We start from the raw sequence: 20,973 nt of genomic DNA on the forward strand, positions 1-20,973 counted from the left end.
CAGTTGCTCAAGCGCCTGCAAGACAGTCACACACATAAACCGTCAAAATGTTCAAACAACCAGCAAATTTGTAAAAGTTGTCATGTGCAAGTTTATGATTTCTAGTGTGCAAATGTTAAAGAATGCAGTTAAAGTGCAGAGGGCTAACTAGACGTGCACAGTATTATCCAAAACAGAATACGGTTTATTCTGAAACAGCAACCTCTTCATTACATTGTTAATGACATAAGATGCATAGTAGTGTTAAACTTTACATACAAAAAATGGCAATTTATTCTTTAAGGATCATTGATCTGTAGGCAAGTATGCATCGAGCCTTTAATGCCTCTCATTAGCGTCACTTTTTAAAAAAAAAACTACATATACATAGATACCTATGTCACAGTTTCCCCAGTTTAGCTTTTAGTAGCAATTTCCACCTCATACATCACAGCAATAGTAATGTCTGAGTGAATCTCACAGCTACTCTGAGTCTTTATCGACTTGGATCCAGAAATAGTTTCTACAGTCCGTTAGACCGTGTCTGAAATCATTCACTACGCTTTGTTACATTTTCATTGAGTCCTGTGTAGAGGATTATGCTACTCAAATATGATGGGTAGGTGTCGACTAAATAAATACAGGCATGCATTTTTGTGATAAATATATATTACACCAAGGATTTTTTTTCCCCCTAATGATTAATGCACATACTTCTGTGGCAGTTTGTTTCCTTTCTCATATTAGCCATTTTTCTTCTTCCGTGTTGGGCTTGTTTGCAGTGCATTGTGGGGTTGAATGAGTCCGCTAAATAGCATGTAGTGATCCCATACATTTTATAGTGAGGGATTTCAGACACAGTCTTCTGTGGTAGTGTCACAACGATGCAACGCTGAATGGTCACTCAGGTCTTTTGTTCTGCCACAGTAACAAAGACGAACGAAGTAACGCAGCCTTAGATTGGTCGGTGGTAATCACAAGTAAAGACTGTCTCATCCAGGACTTAGTGAAATGGTTCCAGCTGGCACCTTTTCCAAAAGGTGTGGTAGATTAGGAGCCAAGCTGGTTGGTTCTGTTTTTACATCTCCTGCCATCTAGATCCATGAAGGACACACGGAGAGCCCTGAAAATTGGCTTGAAAAAGGGAAATATATATTACTCTCCAATAAGTCAGTCAAGACACAAATTCTACAAAAGCATATAGGCAATAAATTAAACTACTAGAGTGGCTATAACGCACATGAAATTCATGTTTGTATTTTATTTACTTGATCAATAGCCTGGTTGCAATTACATTTTTTTTCAACTTTGTATTTAAGCTTGTAACTGACATTTATGCAATATAATCAAGTAAATGCAGAATAAACACAAAGAATGTGTGCTTAAATCCAAAGAGAATTTGAATAGTTTTCTTCAACATACACTAATATATAATATATATATTAGTGCTGTCAAACAATAAAAATGGTTAATCAGATTCATCACAGGGTTACTGTGGATTAATTTTGATTAATCACGATTAAATATCATTCATTTTTATTCATATTAATTGCATTTCAATTTGCATGTGCAAACAGACTCGGGAAAAAAGGGGAAATATACACACTTAACACGTTTATTGAACATCTTGAACATTCGTGTTAACAAAAAACTCCGTAAACATGTATCCACTCTCTCTCTGCCACTCTTGGGGAGGCACTTCAAGTCTTTGAAACGAGGAACCAAAGCTATGTAAAGCGCGTGTTCTCAACGACATTAATAGGTCTGCAGTTTGTTGCAATCCACTTGGCAATTGTGTCAGTCAATATTTCCGAGGTAGACTTACTGAGTCCCCGATGCTGCGCGAGTGTACTGTCGCAAGCTGGGTGACGCGTTAGCCAAAGTCCTAGCAGCATCCCCAGCTAATGTATGCTTCACGTCGATGAGATATTTCAAGCTGGAAGTGCTTCGGTGAAAAGAAAATTCCTTCTTGCACAATGTGCATAATACTTTATGTCGGTTGACTGTTCCGTCTTGTTTTTTTTTAATACTCAAATTTCCCATTGAGCGAGCCAATGTGCGTTTATCATTTTCAATATTGAGTTGATTGGTTCAGCTGCCCGTCACTTTCAGAACAACTCCCCATTTGCACATGTGCCAGGGTACCTCCACTTGGACAAATTGCCCAAAATACATGGACAGAAAAATTTCAGGGATTTTGAGTCATTCCGCACTCCAGATGCGTTAATTGCATTAAAAATTTAATCTTGTTGACCGTAATGGCGGATTAGTTTGCGTTAACGCGTTAATTTCGACAGCGCTAGTTTATATACTAAAAAACACATTAAACTGTTTTTTAAAACAAATAATGGCAAAAATTAATAAACTTCTATTCCTGTCAAAAGGTAAATTGTTACCATATTTTTCCGCACTATAAGGCACACTTAACATCCTTTAATTTTCTCAAAAATCGACAATGCGCCTTATGTATGAATTCTGGTTGTGCTACTGACCTTGAACCGATTTTATGTGGTACACGGCGCTCAAAAATCTGTCAAAAAAATGTTTTAGTATGTCTTTGGTAAGCTACGAAGCCGCACCGCTTGACGGATTGTCGGAGCATTACGGCTACCGTAGTCAGGAGCCTCGCACAGTAATCTGGGTCCAAAACTCCGTCCCTTTCAGGTCCAAAACACTGCAGCATCACTGAGAGTTAAAAACTGTCTAAATTCTTTCATCTTTAATAAAAATGATCAGCGTTGCTGCTTTACCGGGTGTAACAATTAAGTTTAACATCCAGGCATCCATGAAAACAGAATGTATAAAATTTAATGGAGTTAGAAGTTAGCAGGAAGTTAGCTCGCTAGTTTCCTCCTAAACATCATATAGCATGTTCTGACTGAGAGATTTCTGAAAAACTTAAAACTTACAGCTCTGCTATCACTTCCAACATAAATGAAGACAGAAAACTTAACAACAGTGATATTTGTAGGGTTACTGAAGTTGGGCTAGCTGGTTTAAAATGATGTGCTACGTGATCGCTAGCGACACAGCTATGTTAGCATCCGGTGCGCCGTATGTATGAAAACAGACCCATTCATCGACAGTGCGCTTTATAATCCGGTGCGCCTTGTGGTTCGTGCAAGAATTATGTACTGAAATACCTTCAGGTATCTGCTGCCTGCATTCCAGATCACAGCTTGTTTGTCGATAAAGCAATATAAGTGTTGTCCACACCTGCCAACAGAAGCACACTTCTTACCCTTGGGTACATACACAGGATGCTTTCAGAAAAGAGTTATTCAAATCTCTGCTGCAGGTGAAAAAGGAACTCACAGGTTCTGGTCTCTCTCTCCAGCTCTGAGGGCTTCCTCTCCTTATTACACAGTACCTTGGCCACAATGACTATGATGATGAGAGCCACCACAAATGTCAGACCAGACACGAGCCAGCTGATACCCATTGGACTCAGGATGGGATCTGGATCTGAGAACGAGAGGACTTTTCTGTAGGTATGTGTAACTTGTATATCTAAATAAAACGAATATTTAAAAAAACAAAACAAAAAAACATGTTTTTTTATATCGACATGCAACATAAAGTCTCACCTCTGACAGCTATAGGCAGGGGCTGGCTCTCTCTGGAGACGAAGGTACGCCCGCCTAGCTGGACCCGGTACAGGCAGTAATAGTAGCCCTCGTTGGAGCTCTGGGCGTTAGGAAAGGTGAAAGTGACGGACGGGGTGAGTGCGGGCAGAGTCTGGCGCACTGTGCCATTAGAGCGGATCAAACGCAGCTGGAAGGAACCCCCGGGGTACTGTTGTAGGGTGGAGCAGGTGATATTAAAACTTTGGCCTTTGATGACAGAACCAGCCGGGGCCTCGGCGGACGTGTTGTACCAGTGCTGGGGAGTCAGGAGCTCCACTGTAGACCAGCCAATAAAAATGAAATAGTGAAACTGGTTAATCAATGTCAGAATTTTAAAATAATGTCAAAAAAGATGGACAAATGGAGAAAAATCCAACATGGTTTCAGTTTTGGTCAAAACACTTTAAAAAACAAAATTCCCCAAAGAATTCACTCACCAATTCCAATCACTGAATTTGGGTATTTCAATCACTTCAACATCCACAGGTGTGTAAAATCAAGCCCCTAGGCACTGCTTTTACAAACAGCTGTAAAACAATGGGTCGCTCTCAGGGGCTCAGTGAATTTCAGTGTGGTACTGGACTTTTTACCTGAGCAACAAGTCTAGTCCTGCAATTTCATCACTGCTAAATATTCCAAATTCAGCTGTTAGTGGTATTATAAAAAATTAAAGGAATTGGGAAAGACAGTAACTCAGCCACAAACTGGTAGGTCATGTAAAAAGTCACAGAGTGACAGCGGATGCTGAGCGCAGAGTTGGCAGAGGCCACCAATTTTCTGCAGTCATTCACTACAGACCTCCAAACTTCATGTGGCCTTCAGATTAGCTCAAGAACAGTATGTAGACAGCTTCACGGAATGGGTTTCCACGGCTGAGCAGCTGCATCGAAGCCTCACGTCACAAAGCACAATGCAAAGCGTTGGATGCAGTGGTGTTAAGCGCACCGCCACTAGCCTCTAGATCAATGCAGACAAGTTCTCTGGAGTGACAAATCACGCTTCTGTCTGGCAATCTGATGGATGAGTCTGGGTTTGGCGGTTGCCAGGAGAACAGTACTTGTCTGACTGCATTGTGCTAAGTGTAAAGTTTTATGGAGGGGGATTATGGGGAACTCTTAATGCTTCAGCGTACCGAGACAAGTTGAACAATTTCATGCTCCAGCTTTGTGGGAACAGTGGCCCCCAGATACCCCTTCCTGTTCTAACATGACTGTACACCATAGCACAAAGCAAGGTCCATAAAGACATGGAGGAGGAAGTTTGGTGTGGAAGAACTTGACTGGCCTGCACAGAGTCCTGACCTCAGCCTAAAGGAATGCCTTTGGCATGAATTAGCGCAGAGACTGCGAGCCAGGGCTTCTTGTCCAACATCAGTGTCTGACCTACAAATGCCCTTCTGGAAGAATGATCAAAAATTCCCATAAACACACTCCTGGACCTTATGGAAAGCCTTGCCAGAATAGCCATTATAGCCGCAAAGGGTGGGCTGATATCATATTACAACCTATAGAGGGTTTTAATGGGGTGTCACTCAATTTTTTAAGTGTGTGTAAACAGATGAGTGAATACTTTGGCAATATAGTGTATTTTCCTATCTAATCTGAACATTTCTAGCCAGTTGAGGGAACTGAGGTCGAGCTCATTCTCAGTCATCAATAACATTTTAATAATCTGACACACATTAATAAACAGTCAGATGTCGTACAATGGAAACAGAAATCTGCACAGACGCTTCTAAAATGCTGTTTTTGCTGTGTGAGCACCCATCTGTTTATGGCAGACATGCTGGGTGTGACTAACCAGTCTGAACCAGTCTGCCTGCTAACACTCTGTACATCTTCAAGGTCAGTTTTCCTTATCAAGATGTCTCCCACCGAGGTGCGTCTGTGCACTCTGTGAGTGCAGAAAATATTTTGCGAGTCTGTTCATGCTGATCCTTTTGCATAGGCTCTTATGATAAAAAAAAAAAAAAGACACAAAAGACATCTGAAGTGTTCTTGAGTTTTCAGATTCACACCACAGCAGATTGCACAAAACATAATGTGCAACTGAAAAGGGCAATGGCGCAATAGTGTTACTGTCAAAGCAGCAGTGACTCACCTACAGTGATGTTGATTGCGTTGCTGGGTGGGGAACTGAGAAGCCTTGTAGGAAAGCCACTCTTGATCCTGTACCCACAACTGTAGCTGCCTTGGTGGAAAGTCTCTACATCGGACAGGGTGAGCTCCATCATATTCTGGGTCTGGTCTGCTCTCTGTGTAACCAGCGGTGTGGACACTCCATTTTTGTACAGGTGAAAGTCACTGAGGTGATGACCCAACAGAACCCTGCAGACAAAGCGAACGGACTCCCCGGGGAAGAACACAGTGTGGGGTGACATCAGGGTGAGGATGGGTGTTAAAAGAGTACCTGAGAGAATAGAAAAAAAATATAACCACAACATTACATTACATTTTTCAGTTATGACAGCGACACTCAGTCCAGAGTCTTTATGTATCAACAAAGCAGAAATGACTCAGCACTGGTTCTCAGCAGTGTGCGATCTCACCTGAGCACTTCACGCTTGCATCGTTCTCATGGGTGCAGTGCAGGTTGCTGTTGAGGGCAACACTGCAGTGTAATAAACTGCTCTCCTGTCCAGAGCACTGGACTTGATGCAGCCAGATAGGTCCACTGGCTTTACGAAATCTTAGACCATTATGGACATTTTCAGCCAAGCCACAACCTAGCTCCAAGCACACTACATCAGCGGCCCGGAAATCCCATCCGTAGTCGCAGACAGTTCCCCATTCCTTGTGGCGAAGCACCTCAACTCTGCCAGAACAATTGTTGTCCCCATCCACTAGTCTGACCCCACCTGAGGATCAGGAGGAAACTACTTAGACATACAAAGTGCAAGCCAGTGAATGCAGGAGGTTTAAATCAGTTCTAGGCTTACCGAAAGCAGTCACTCTATCCCACAGAGCACCCAGCAGGCCTGAAAGGAAATAACAAAAACAAAAGAATAGTAGCCATTTTCTTGCTTGTTCATTATTAGAGAGTCCAGTTTTGGTGGGAGTGGGAAACTACAGCTACAACCTTGTGATTCGTTAATGTGAAGCCGTAAAGATGTGCCTGATAGGCTTTCTACCTGATTTCAGTGGACTAGATGCCTCAGATGTCACCCAACAATTCATCAAAGATGCAATAACTGTCCATTTTAAAATAGCACTCACTAAGACCTTCATGAAGGTCATATTGAAAAACATTTTAGCTGAGCAATTCCGATGCAATTCGCAGTAAAAGTTATACCATAGTGGTTACTGTTTATATAAGCTAACGAAACAGTTTTGTAACGTTAGAAATCAGTTTGCCCACTTATATGATTTTAAGCAGATTTTTTGTTAGTTTTTTTTAGTTTCACGTGGGTGAATACATATATAATGTGTAACCAACGACAAAGTCCTACCTGGTTATCTTATAATCACCAGAATATGAGCCACCAACCTCAGAGCAACCTAATTCACATACAGCTGGAAGACAGGCCAAGCTAGGCATTTTTAGCTTACCCGTTAAAAGGATGTAAAGGAATCCCATCAGCATCTTCTCCTCAGCCTTCCATCGGCTGTGCAGGGAGCCCGTTGTCTTGCTGTTGGTGCAGACAGCCGCTGAAACACATCGGCTAAGAAGACTCGGGTGGGCTACTGAACCAAGCAGAAACTCACGAGGAAGAAAGGGCTAACGGCTAACCGAGTGTAAACAGCTAACAGTGGGGCAGCAGCGGCCGTAGATAAAAACATTATCGAGATATGAGCAGTGGCAGACAATGGAGTGGTGAACAGTGGATTCCTGCGCACAGATCAAGTGAGTCTCCTGCTGTTCATTGTGACGAATCCAGGTGTTGCAAACAGCGTTGCAACGTCCATAGCTACCTACGTGCCTTCTGGCTGCCGTACTCACGTCAACGGTGACATTAGCCAGCCAGGTGCTGAGTTCTTCGCTCGTGCTAGGCCCTGCTAGATTGGATCAGCTCTGCTGCGACCCGCCCAAACAAATTCCTAACAACCAATCCTCCAACCTATCCAGACGATACTAACGAATCACAGCACAGCTGCTCTCCTGCTCCCAGCCTCGGCTCCTTCTCTCTACCACAGACAGGGGTCACCATCCAGCCGCAGTGCTACGCTGGTCTCACCTTTCGTCTTTGGAGGTGGTGGACTGCAAAAACCATTATCACCAAGTACAGATACCGATACTTTTAACTTATGCAGGCGGAATTTGTGGGGTAAAGCACGGTGTCAGGATTTATAGCATGAATGCATCACTAATATGCTAAAAAGCAATACGTTTTAATGACCACTACATATTTGGATTTTTGCTTTCCCATTGATTTAACACTCATAATGGGCATTCATCCCTGTTCTTTTTTCCAGGATGGATTGATTGTGCAGCATACACCATTACTTTACTTTAAAAACCAGAATTGAGTGCACACGTTTGATTTTATTTTGGATTTTCTTTCATCTTTAAGGGTCCAAAATGTACAAGCAGATTTTAATATGTACATTACTCACTTAAGTCTTTTAATAAGTGGTGCTGAAGGTTCTACAGTGTCTTTTGAATTGACAAGACCAAGCGTTATTATATTATTGTTAGTGATTAGGATTTACTACAAATGGTCAGTCACTGGACTGACCAATATTGAGAACAATGGCAAAGTCCAAGGAATTATAGATTTACATATGTTGGGAAGGTCTCTTGGAGTCATTTCCAAACAACTGCAGATTCTAAGGTCATCAGTTCAAAAAAAATGTGCATAAGTACAAGTTATTCAGATGTGTCACCACGTTGCCAAGTTCTGGAAGAAGGCCCTAACTGTCACCCTCAGATGAGAGGAAATTGGTTAGGATGTTCAGGAACAACCAAAGCTCAATCCTGCCATGAACTGGAAATTGCTGGAACACCAGAAGTCTCTGTCCACAGTGAAGAAAGTTTCACTTTGCTGAGAGAAGAAAAAAGGATCACCTGCTCCAAATTGATGCCTTCAAGCGCCACTGAAATTTGCTGACAAAAATTATTTGGCCACAATTAAAAAAAATATGTAAGGTAAAGGTGAGGCTTTCAAACATAAGAACATTGTATCATTTGTCAAGCACGGTGGTGGTAGCATCGTGCTCTGCGGCTGTTTTGCTGCCAGTGGGACTGGTAAATTGTACAATGTGGATAGAATGATGGAGGAGGACTACCTCCAAAGTCCCAAACACACATCAAAACTGGTTTTGGAAAGGCTGACGCAGGTTAACATGAAGCTTTTAGACTGACCTTCCCAAGCTTCGACCTCAACCGTGTTAAAAAAATTTATGGACTACACTTAAAAGCAGAGTCTGTTCCAGGAATCCAACCAGTTCAAATAAACTCTACCAATTCTGCCAATAAGAGCAGTCAATTATCAAGCCAAAAGTATGGCAGAAGCTTGTTGGCGACTACAAAATGAATCTGGTTGAGGTGCAACATGTCAACTAAATATTAGTGGGAATGTATGTATATACTTGAGCCTGTATGTATACTTTGGAGAAAATTCCAAATTAATTTGTACTTTGCACCCAGTTCATGTTTTTTAAAGTCATTAAAGATGTTTGCTGTACAATCATTCCACCCTGGAAAAAAACAGTTCAAAGAAATCATTAAAAGCCCAAAATTAACATGATATTCATGCTCATGAGAATATGCAAACTTCTGACCACAGCTATAAGTTTCCTGGATCTTCGTTTCCTCTCTGGAAGGACAGTGCCAGTGTCTCTTTGCTGTGCTCTGGGTATTTTTCCTCCTTGTCTCTTCATTTTCTGTTTTCTGCTCAGAGTTCTTATTTTCACAGTTTTTCATATGTTTGTATAAAATGTTGTCATAGCAGAAAAAATCCTTCCTGCACGCATCACTGTCTGCAGTGTTTTCATTTACGGCCACAAAATAATTCCACAGGAGTCTCCTTTTTTTCCCTACCATCATGCTCTCACTCACTGTCTGCTCAGCACTGTTGAGTCATATGATCGCACACTACAAAACACAATAGAGCACAGCAGGCATCTCCCTTCATTTTGAAATTGAAGTGTGTGTGAATGTGTAACGATCTAGTTGCAATGCCCATGTTGATATTGATACTATGGATATTTGGATCAAACCACCCACTCATACCCGTAGAGATACCTGGAAATACCAGGCTCTGTACTATCACAGTACATACAAAACACAAAATTTGGTTTAATGTGACAGCAGATTTTCAGGTTTCCAGTCTTCTGTTGTACCAATTTAGAGAGTCCATGCAAACTGTAGGCTTAGTTTCCTGTTAATTAGCTGACAGGAGTGGCACCCAGTGTGGTCTGCTGCTGCTGTAGCTCATCTGCTTCTACGTTTGACATGTTGTTGACAGTCTCTTACCTCTTATGTGTATATATAGTGATGTGAAACAGTATTTGGCCTCTTGTTTCAGATCACGAAACAAATTGTAGTATTAGACAAAGATAACCAGAGTAAATCCAAAATGTAGTTTTTAGATGATGGTTTCATTTATTGAGGGGGGAAAAAAAGAAATGCAAACCTACCTGGCCCTGTGTGAAATAAAAATAATTGTTCCCTAAGTCTAATAACGGTTTGGCACCCATGGGAGCAAGAACTGCAATCAAGTATTTGTTTTTCACATCACTGTGGATCTTTGCAGTTGTTTTAATTCAGCCTCACTGGACAGTTTTCAAGCATGAAGACCTGTTTATGGTCATTGCAAAGCAACTCAATCAGATTTTATCATTTTTATATGATATATGATATGTTGTTTTGGGAGATCTGCATCACGTTGTCAGGTTGCACACTACGGTTTTCTATTTACTCTGCTTATTTTTTACTAATATTAAAATTTGTTAATTGTGAGAAATATTTCTAAAGAAATCATTTTATCTCTCAAATACTTTTTCATTGCTCTGTGTATTTGAGAGATAAAATGCAAAAGAGAGCTAGAGCAACTCCCTCTCTCTCATATTTAAATATTAACTTAAATAATCGTGAGTTAGCAAGGGCTTTACTAGTAAATATAAAAACAGTTTCTAAAGCCTTTATAAAGGGTGACCTATCAGGAAGTCACACCCTGTATACGTTTCCTAGAATGGGAATTCCACATGACAGCCTTAGCCGCAGTCCTTTGGTCAGAAACCTGTTTGTGCTGGTTGGAGAGGGCCATGTGAGTGAATCAACTAAAACAAAATGCAGCAGAAAGGACGAGTTCTTGATGATTCACCACTGAGCACTCAGATGGTTTCCCAAAACGTGTGACTAACAAATACCTGCTTTTATGGCATTTTTCTTTCATTTCACGAGATGTCTTAGATGATGAGGCTGTGGTTTTTCCCCCACACATGACAACCCCACCCCAGCACATGCAGATATAAACATAGAGCTAAAGCCAAAGCAGATCCAAAACTACTTGTAGAGGCTTAAAATGACCTTGAAGTGAACTTCATCCAATCAAGAATTTGCGATGGCAGTTGTCATGTAGTCCAAATGCAACATGGCAGTCAAGGCCACCTTACTCAATTATTTTTGAAGCCTGTGTGGACTCTAAAAATAAAAAGGTAAGGTAAGTCAATATTTGCTTTCATTTTGAAACAATACCCTTTGTCTATGTTGATAAAGAGATATAAAAGCCTGTTATTATTCAATAATAAACATGCCATTTTTTGGAAATGATATCTCATGATAATGGGTGATGTATGGGGAAGGAGCACACACGTTTCACACATTAAGCTGACTCTAAAAAAGTCAATAGTCGTAAAAGCTCTGCTGGAAATGTCTGTCTCTCACATATGTAGAGGGACTGCAGCACCTACCAGCTCAGTCATTCTGGCCTTAAACTAACCCTGATAGTTATTTTTCAATTAAAAGTAAGAACTCTTTTAGGCACTAGGCTTGAACTTCGCAGTCACTGATAATTCTGTGACCAGAGTGCAGTACCATCATCATACCAGCCGTAACAAGCAGGCTGCACACAGCTGATGGCTATTAAGTATTTCACAACTTCTCTCATCTGTGTCCCTGTTTACAAAAATGGTGGCCATTTCTGTTACACTGCAGTTTCCAAAATAGGTACTCGTACACGTGCAGCTAACACGTTACCCATGTTTTCTACTGGATATTTCCCATTCCCTGGATCAGTGATCAGCCTGAACCCACAAACATCTGCTCTGCTTTTGCACTGAATGTACTTTTACTAAAAACCAATTTGAGTTCTCTGAAATTAAATAAAAGCTATAGTTTGATGACATGAATTTCTCTCTTTGGTCAATTTATTTATCCAGCCCAATGAGGCTGTGGTAAACATCTTGATGTGTACATGACTTAAATTTCACTGCCTTTAAGTAGTGCTTTATTTGTGTTTCAACATCTATTCTGAATGTCTTTAACATGCTCGTTAAACGCTCTCATTTTTATAATATAAAAATAAATAAAACTAAACACCTTCAAAAGTGAAACAAGCAAACACACTCTGGGAACTAAACTAGAACAAAAAAAACCCCAAAAACCACATGCATGCAGACTTCCCCTAAACTGGTGGTTCTCAAACTTGTTCTGTTCACACACTAGAATTTTTGGCAGTCAATAACAATTTAAAAAAAACTAAAATGTAAAAACTGCCCAGATTGAATTTAACTTGACGCATAAAAACAAACTTGTTTATTTCTCCCCAGGTTCTCTGTGTACCCACTCGCATTTGTTCCCCATCACAGTTTGAGAACCACTGCTTAGATCTATCATCACACAGAACAGTCTCACTGGCTGATTAGTCAACACCAGTGATGCTTTTTGGCCATTGTTATGGATGAACACATACACAACATCAGGGTTTACTCAGACACGTAGACAATAAAACACAAGATGATCGCACACAGGGTAGACTAAATAAAGCGACACTTTCGTGTTTACTCGTAGTCGGCTCAGTGCCTCGTTCAGTCCATTTAGTTTGAGGGATTTTTTGCATCGTTGCGCAGAAAAATGCTCATACTTCATGCTTTATCCTCGTTAACAGATAAGGCAGATTTTTACAACACAACTATTTTGTCAGCCAACTGATGCATTTTATTGAGCCACTGGTCAGCTAACCATCCAAGTTTTCATTATATTGCAAAAGGTGCCTATTTTCTCTTTTCCACAAAAGAAAACATACAGTTAAGTCTGTATATGTGTAATATATTAATGAAAAAATATGATACATTTCTCTGTTAACTTAAACTTTAAACCCAGCAGATTGTGGCAAAGTATAACAAGAACCGAAAATAATCTAGAACTGCACTTTTCAGTGCTTCTCAATAATATTCCTTCAAACCTGTCAAATCGTGCATGCTGGTAGAATTTCCACTGATACAAGGAAACAAACACGATCCAAAAACAATAACAGAACAAAAATAATTTAATTAACTTAAAGTTAGTCCTCAGAGAAGATGACCTTTTTCCACAGGTTTGGAGGTTCAATGAGTACCATGACCTCTTGTGTATTTTTAACAAGCTAACAATATGTCAATAAAATGTTGTGTTTAGCTCTTTGGACGACAGTACAACCTGCTTTAGTTCCATCTTGAGAGTCTTTGTAGCACCACATCAAAAAACTATGTGCTGCATTTTCAAAAGTCTATAGGCCCAGTGTGCTTTGGGTTCTGCGTGACATCCACAGTTCGTCAGGAAAATCCCCAGTTTCAAACATGTCTTTACTTGGAGTCTCCCAGCAGATGGACAATGAGTTCATATGTGGAGAGGACGATGGCTGTGTTAGGGATTTGCCTAATTAGCTGTGGAACGAGTCCTCTATAAAAAGCTGCGTAGCCTTCTTCCACTGCTATTAACCTCCCTGTCTGGAAAAAATACTTGTACTTGCTGCCTTCCTCGCGCAGCCTTGTCCGAATGACCTCTGTGGGGACACACAAGAAGAATTGGAAAGGTTAACTATTAAGTTCCCTCTTCTCTGACGTTAGTTATGTTGTAATAGGTAAACAATGGGTGTGGGTGTGTGTGTTTACCGTGTGGGTAGGCTATGCAGGATGCACAACCCTTTGAAAAAGCAGCTGCCATCATGAGGCTGAGGAAGTCTGACGCTCCTTTCTCCTTTTCACCGTTAGGCGAGCTGAACTGCCTCTTGGCGAGTTGTTTCTTCAGTGTCTCATAGATGAGGAAGCAGATCATAGTTTCCGAAATGCCAGCGTAGGACGCAGTCAGGCCACGGTAGAAGCCCCGGACTCCCTCTGTTTTGTAAACATATCGAGCACACTGCAGTGCATTCATCTTCTTCTCTCCTCTGGCTCTGAAAAGTTAAGACATGCTCATTAGTGACAAAAATCACATGTGGTGAAGGGGTTAATGGAACAATCATGGTTTTTTTAGTCAACCATTACAAGTATCACAAGACACCAGAGGCCAAGAAATGGAATAAATAAAAAGTTGAAGTCATAATGTAAAGTTACAAAAGAACAATTTTCTTATTGTGTGAATGCTTAGTCAACTGGACACTGAAGCATCATCGAGTTTCCTTATTGGGATGAACAAGCAGCTGGTCTAACCTTGACTGAATGTTGCTTTAAGTTATTAAACCCTCCTTCAACAAGCTGCTCCTTTGTGTTACAAGATATGAGTTTTCTCTTCAAAGACAGCCTGAGCAGACCTGCTCTTGTGACCTCACATGATACTACTGCCCTGTACTTGGCAATGCAAATATGGACTCCTCTTCTGCGTGCAGGTCAGTGCGTCAGCAGTGTGTATTTATGGAGCTGGATCACACGCTCAGCCTCGTGCACTGCAGAACCCAAGGACAGTACCAAGAAGGTAGGCTCAATTTAAAGGTTTCTGTTAAGGTCACGGTGTATGGAGTACATTCATACCCACTGAGACTCTGAAGTAGGCCAGACCGTTTTACACAGATCTGAAACTGAACACTACGGTGTCTAAAGAAAAACTAAATAAATCTTATACATACGAGATAGAAGAAATGAACTGTACACCTACTTTTTCTCCAGCTGCATCCTGGTCTTGACCATCCAGATGGGGTTCATCAGAGAGTTGGTAACAAAAGCTGAAAATAGGAGCAAAATGAGGATATTCAGTATTATCCCTGGACAATAATATATGAAAGTGATCCCATAACAGCAGCCAATGATGAAGTTGTCCACATGATACACAAATATAAGTGATAACATTTTTGCACAGAACTGAAGTGCGTTACATTTTACTAATGTTAATGACACGCATGTCAAATTTAGACGTCTCACCTGCAACACCAGCAGACGACATGTGTACCAATCCACTATTAGGGACAAACAGCCCATTGAACAGCTCTTTAGATTTCGAGTATGCAGCAAAGTAGATGGCTCTAAAAAACACAGAAACACAGACTGTTAAGAACTCTGCACAGAGGCATCAACGTGCTTATTTATGGATGCCCTTTTTTTAGAAAAGTAAATGTGGTTTCATAACAATTATGTAATGACTCCATTCAGGCTGCTGTGAGCCTTTGACAGTGCGCATCCAGAGCAATCTGTTCCCTGCCCTCTCTGCTTGGCTTCTGGAACAGACAGTCATTGCACCAGAACGAGCTGAATAAGCACTGGGCACAACATATGCCCACAGAGCTGCTCTGAATATCAGCTGGCCCGAAGAGTGGAGAGACAGTGGAACTACTGACCAAAGGATAATCCTGTGGTTACTAATTAACCAACAGGGAAAAGTATCTGTACTAATCAATAACCTTTTTCACTTTAACATAGTCCCAAAGTCTAATCGGCTTTTAGGGCATAAGTATTATGACGACTCATTTCACACTTTTATTGCTGTTGTGTAGCAAAGTTTACATTCAACACTATCAGCTCCGGGGAAACAGGAAGAAGTACTGGCTCTTTGCTGACACTAAAAATAGAACAAATGGTATTTTGTTTCACAGCCAACAATATCAACATATTCTCGCCACAGCATCTGTTAATACCAAACCTCATTCACAGAAGCCCATTTATCTCGAGTTTAAACAATTACTAATGTATAGGCAGCCCGCCCAGATGAGCAAAACAGCTCAGTCACGAAACCGAGGCAGAGGGCAGACAGACTCGGAAGCTGTTGGCATGATAACGGCTTCCTGTTTATAGACAGTTTGTTTTCAACCACGAGAAGAGAAACATAAGCAGGGTCTCCTCCTTTTTGTTTTTGGTTAGAAGTTGTGGTTTAAAACACTCTGAAGTGTCTATGCTCATTAAAAACTGCAAACTCAGAAATAATTGCTCCATTTTACTTCCTCTGCTTTGTTTATTGTTTCTGAAAAAGAAAACATCTCATTGTGTGTTTAGCTGCCAACAGGAAGTATCACTAATACAGAAACTTTTTGTTGAGACTTTAAAATAAAATAAAAAAAATGGAAAGAATGTGGTGACAGATGAAAAAGAAAAAAGAAAAAGAGCCACTAACATGTGAACGGTTAACATTGAATTCATTGTACCTTGAAGGGGCAACACCCACAAGGTTCGGACCCAGTCCACGGAAAAGAGATCTTGGTCCCTCTTTTTCAAGAATGGATCTAAAACAGAAGCAAAGGACCACCAGACATTAAAGACAGATTTATTGAATGACCTTTAAAAGAACAAACAAAAAAAAAAAAACCCTTGCACTGCCACACATGTTAAACTGTCTCCATATTTGCTGCAGCAAGTGTCTGAGCAGGGTTGTTCCAGGTTCTATTAGGGGATTTAATCTGATAGCTGCAATCGTGAGTGTTACACCAGCCCAGTTCACTTGAGCTGGTACTGAACCCAGTCCACCTGACAGCGTTTCACTTGTCACGTCGACGGTGTTCCCAGTGTTTTTTTTAAAACTCTTTGAAGGAAATTTGATCTCTATGTGACAGTCTACTCTGTGTGGGACTGACCAAAGAGGGAGGCTACAACTTCAGTGTGGGTTACTTTCTGTAATGTAAACCTAGTCAATCAAGCAGGGTCCATGCATTCCACTCCTCTCATTAACACTCAAAACCTCTACTCAGTGAGAAGAGATGTTTATGTCTTACAGCATACGCAGTTTTTATAGCCTACTGCTGAGGCCGACACCAGTCTCGACCTGTTCAGTCCTCGGAGTGTTATATAAAGTTGATGGCACTGTGGTTAAAACCTCCCCACTGGAACTGCTTCCAGTCTTTCCCAGCCTCAAGCATATTCATTAAAGGACCACTTTAATGGACGCCATAAAGACTGGTTTTATCCATATCTTAAAGCTTCATAGAAAAGGACGGTTCTGTCTCTTCAAAAAAGCTGGTAAAATGGACTTGATAGGAGCAGGATACAGTGCCCCTAATCCCCACTTAATATAGGACAGGATTAGAGGCATCGTTTTAAGACTACGAAAGCAGAAAGCAAATGACAGCCTCCCAACCCACTTCCACAGACCACATAAGAACCTCACAGGAGTTTATGCAACTATTTGACTCAAACATTACCACACAAACACTTTACATCGACAGATCAGGCAAGCCTAAAAACACAACAGTTGTGTGCCAACACAAATAATAATAAAGTACCCAACGCGTCACAAAGGAACACACTGTCCTAATTTGCAGGTAGGGAAATTCAAATGCCGCAGGGAATGGCTCAGACAGGTTGCTGCAGCTCCATTTGCCTGACAACAACACAAACATCTTACCTTAGGACCTGCAGCAGTCCAGGTGTGACACCCCCTGGTCGGATAACCCCCGTGCCACTCAGGGTGCCAAGTTGAACCTGGAAGACAGGCCGGAGGGTGAGGCCTGAGGACTGCAGCCGTGTCTTCAACACCTCCAGGGGACAGGTCACGATGGCTCCCATTGTACCACTACACCTGCACATAGAAAAATCAGGATTATTGGCCTTAGGACGTTTAATATTTTGCAGAGCAGAGAAGGTAATGCTTCCTCAGTCCATCTATTAAATGACAGCCAACCTGCTTAGAGTAGTGAGAGTCTATTTTTTTTTGGTCATACTTTGACTGAGTAGAGTGTTTTTGTAATAAAAACAGCTTAAGAGCTTACTGGGCCAAGTGCAATGAACATCTACGGTCAAAGAACAGATCATTTAGTCTGCTGTGGAAACACTGTGCGTTAACCCGACACATCTGGCAAAGGAGTTTTACAGCTCAGACTGTTTAATTACACTTGGAAAAGTGCACACAGTATTCTCATTCATTTCTGCACAAGCTATTTATTTAGGTCTTTATAGCATTCTCTGGTGCAGCTTTATTAAACGTGTAAGCTTGTCATTGACAAGCTTAGAAGTCTAGAAGAGATTAGATTAAGCTTCTCTATGTCTGAAGGACAGAGTCAAACATCTTAGCAAAAGTAACCCCTGACCCACTTGTGCATTCTCTGTTCACTAATCATTCATCCTCCCCCGTTGTGGTTGCACAGAAAAATCTACTCTTGCATAGGTAGACGTTACGTAATCAACAAACACACACATACACGCAACCCTGTTGAAATAAAGCGTTGGAGAGCTGCTTCGATCATAACCACAAAGATGAGCCACCCAGGGAAATGGATAGAACAGTGCGCACAGTTGATATTACCAGCTCGACTTTAAACAGAAAAGGCTGGCTTAAAAGCTCAGCCGGCATCCCCACTTTAATGTATAATGTCTAATGTAAATTCAATTTCCATTGCGTTTTCAAGACCACATGTGTATCACTGGGCATTTCACAAGCCAAGATCAGTAAATACCCTTAAGGCCAGCCGCAACAATTTCAAGGGTAAAATGGCGTCATTAAAAAACAAGCCAATGATGTTACACGCGACCTTAACACTAAGCCGATGCTACACGGCTTCTCAATCTTAAATATTATCAGCCTAATTACAAAAAAAATACTCAGAATTTGAACAGCTGGTGCTGGCATCGCTAGTATTGATGTATGTAAAGCTTTTCAGGATTACATAGCACAGAAGGACATGACAGAGCTAAAGGCTCTCCTCTCGTGACTGCACCACAGGCGTCACAAACGCGACGACACGCTTACATATCGCCGCAACTTCACAATATCGACACACGCTTCACAATGTTAGTTTTTACACAGTGTAAAATTTTAAACACGATGTTGTCATCCTCAAAAATATTACGACATCCCACAATTCCAAACGGTTTAACATCCTAATGCTAACTAACGGTAGCTAACCGGCATTAGCAAACTTCTGCGCGCTAGCTCACCCACGGGAATAAAAGCCGGGGTTTTCATTGTTCACCGCGGCGTTACCTGGATTATTAGTCTAAGATATGGATTGGTAACACAAACGTTGCTCGCCTTTTTTATGTAGTTACTAAAAGACACAAAAAGCCCCACCGCTGAAGTGAAAATAGAAACGTGTCCGACTATAATTAAATGGTCACGAAGTACCGACACGAGCTAGCTCCCGTTTCTGTTTCAGCATGTTGTGGCTGTGGGCTCTCACATATAACATATGCCTTAAATTAATCATGTTAAAAGTAGTTATATAGCTATTAAGTAACACGTTGCCCAAGCTTCTCGTGTTGTATTAACATGTGAGCTATTAATACCGTGAACTTGAAGCGAAAGCATTAATGAGACTTACCCCCCGGCGAAGAGATGCAGCAGCGTGTCTTTTTGTGCCATATTTTTCTTTGTTTTTTGTTTTCAGAAGTCCAACATATTTTTATCACTTTTTCGAACAAAGTCGCGCTTGTACCGAGGAGAACACACTGCTATGGTTTTATGATCCCAGTCTGTTCCTGTTCGTCTTCCTGCGTCCCTCTACAGGCTTGGTGGAGCGACAGGGTGACCTGAAGAGCCGATCGTGCTGACGTCAGAGGGCGGGCTGGTGGGTGTTGTCCGTGACGTAGGCCCATGTGTTCGCCCTCCCTGCGCCTTTGCTTGTTTCAAGTTATTATTATTCAAATTATTATTACATAAGTACTGGTCCTACTACTGGCATCAACAGCAGAAGTCGATGCCTCCTGACTCAAACAAAAACACTTTTGTGTTACTTTTGCTCTTCACTGGGGAATTATAGTTTATGACTCAAACCAACTCTTTAGTGGGTGCATAGGTGGAGGTATGCTCTGAAAAAAAGAGGAATCAAAGTCAGTATAGAAGCAAGGCATAAGACAGAAATACCGAACATGCTAATCTGTAAACATATCACAGACCAATTATCTAACATTTGCTATCTCAAGCTTCTGCACATGTGCCTGTAACGAGCCTGGAAAGAGGGATATAAAAAGTAAAAACAACAGGTCTTTATCAACAGGAAGACCTCTGAGTTAACTCAAGACAAAATATCACTTAATGGCTGTACACTATAGATATGCAGCGTTGTGGCATGAGCCATCCACCCATGTTATGTAATACTTTACTGCAGCTGTTCTTACACTGAGGACAGGTAGCAGAGAGAGTTTGTAACCTTGTTTTGCACCTTGCGGGCTGTTTGTCTGTGCAACAATATTTGTCTCTCTGCTGCAACGTCGTCAAACCACACTCACTGGCACATTTTGTCATGTTTTAAATTGCTTTTGCAAACCTGTATTGACATGTTTTTGTTATTGACGTGAGAGCACTGACACTGGAACTTAGCTTATACTTGCTATTTCCATGTTTTTTAGTCTTCTTATTATTATTTACTTATATGTATTATTATTTCATTTGGGTTATCAACAAATCATGCTAACTTTGATTGGAAGAAAATGAGGCAGCCTCTGGCACAAGGTGCCCTGGAGATCATGTCACTTCCTACATCTAATTTCACAGACAAATATATTTTTACTATGCTGAATTTATTGGAAAGCCTTAGTTTTTTGAGGTCTGTTACCGTTTCACAGTTGGGGCCCAGAGAAGTTAGATTAATCAGTTTTCATTGCACAAGCATAGATTCAGTCCAAAGTGCAGGAACACAGGAACACATTTGCGTAGGAGCGTTTTGTTTTTCCTCTTTCATGTCCTATAAATCATCTTCTGGCCTACCCACTTTGACAGGTAGTTTTAAAAGGGTTGTGCAATCTGATACTTTGAATTAGAATGAGTCTCATTAGAGAAGTTTTTTATAAAAAAATCAAAACCACCAACTGTTTTTATGGTTATTTAAGTACTGCGAATGCTGACATCAAGTGACCAGTTGCGATAAATGCATATTTGGTGTGGTTGTTCATAGCTATAAAAGCCATGTTTGCTTTGATTTCTTTATTTCAGGTTTTTCTAATCAATTTTACTTTAATCTTTAAAACAGGTTGTTCACTATCACACTAACATTTCTAGCATTTCTAAGCATTCTAAGCACAAATCAGTCTTCTTTTGTTGCTAAAAGAGCTGCTTAATAAGGTATGTTCTGTATAAAAAAAAATTAAATTAAATT

At 40.9% G+C, this 20,973-nt stretch overlaps 2 protein-coding genes across 2 annotated transcripts; both read right to left on the reverse strand.

Moving 5' to 3' along the window:
* Nucleotides 1-163: 163 nt before the first annotated feature.
* LOC120743705 lies at nucleotides 164-7,639 on the reverse strand. Its single transcript, XM_040047469.1, has 8 exons — nucleotides 7,154-7,639; nucleotides 6,544-6,582; nucleotides 6,154-6,462; nucleotides 5,706-6,014; nucleotides 3,567-3,881; nucleotides 3,295-3,444; nucleotides 3,123-3,195; nucleotides 164-1,113 (listed from the first exon to the last, which is right to left on the reverse strand). Exons 1-7 carry the CDS (start codon nucleotides 7,185-7,187, stop codon nucleotides 3,152-3,154), a joined length of 1,200 nt encoding a protein of 399 aa, XP_039903403.1. The 5' UTR covers nucleotides 7,188-7,639; the 3' UTR covers nucleotides 164-1,113; nucleotides 3,123-3,151.
* A 4,338-nt stretch (nucleotides 7,640-11,977) lies between these two features.
* On the reverse strand, nucleotides 11,978-19,444 carry slc25a33 (solute carrier family 25 member 33). The gene is made up of 7 exons (XM_040047470.1): nucleotides 19,201-19,444; nucleotides 17,289-17,462; nucleotides 16,096-16,173; nucleotides 14,882-14,982; nucleotides 14,619-14,685; nucleotides 13,640-13,920; nucleotides 11,978-13,530 (listed from the first exon to the last, which is right to left on the reverse strand). The coding sequence occupies exons 1-7, from the start codon at nucleotides 19,239-19,241 to the stop codon at nucleotides 13,331-13,333; spliced, it is 942 nt and encodes a 313-aa protein (XP_039903404.1). The 5' UTR covers nucleotides 19,242-19,444; the 3' UTR covers nucleotides 11,978-13,330.
* Nucleotides 19,445-20,973: the final 1,529 nt, after the last annotated feature.

The sequence above is a fragment of the Simochromis diagramma genome, unplaced genomic scaffold (genome assembly GCF_900408965.1).
Source record: "Simochromis diagramma unplaced genomic scaffold, fSimDia1.1 OVJJ01000387.1, whole genome shotgun sequence".
In the NCBI taxonomy this organism is placed as follows: Eukaryota; Metazoa; Chordata; class Actinopteri; order Cichliformes; family Cichlidae; genus Simochromis; species Simochromis diagramma.

Coding starts and splice junctions, on each gene's coding strand:
- LOC120743705 (XM_040047469.1), bottom strand. CDS start 7,187: ATGCTGATGGGATTCCTTTACATCCTTTTAACGG. Junction 6,463..6,543: donor GGATAGAGTGACTGCTTTCG/GTAAGCCTAGAA, acceptor CCTGATCCTCAG/GTGGGGTCAGACTAGTGGAT. Junction 3,445..3,566: donor CCTGCCTATAGCTGTCAGAG/GTGAGACTTTAT, acceptor TCTCGTTCTCAG/ATCCAGATCCCATCCTGAGT.
- slc25a33 (XM_040047470.1), bottom strand. CDS start 19,241: ATGGCACAAAAAGACACGCTGCTGCATCTCTTCGCCGGGGG. Junction 14,983..16,095: donor GTGGGTGTTGCCCCTTCAAG/GTACAATGAATT, acceptor TGTGTTTTTTAG/AGCCATCTACTTTGCTGCAT. Junction 13,921..14,618: donor AGGATGCAGCTGGAGAAAAA/GTAGGTGTACAG, acceptor TTAACTTTTCAG/AGCCAGAGGAGAGAAGAAGA.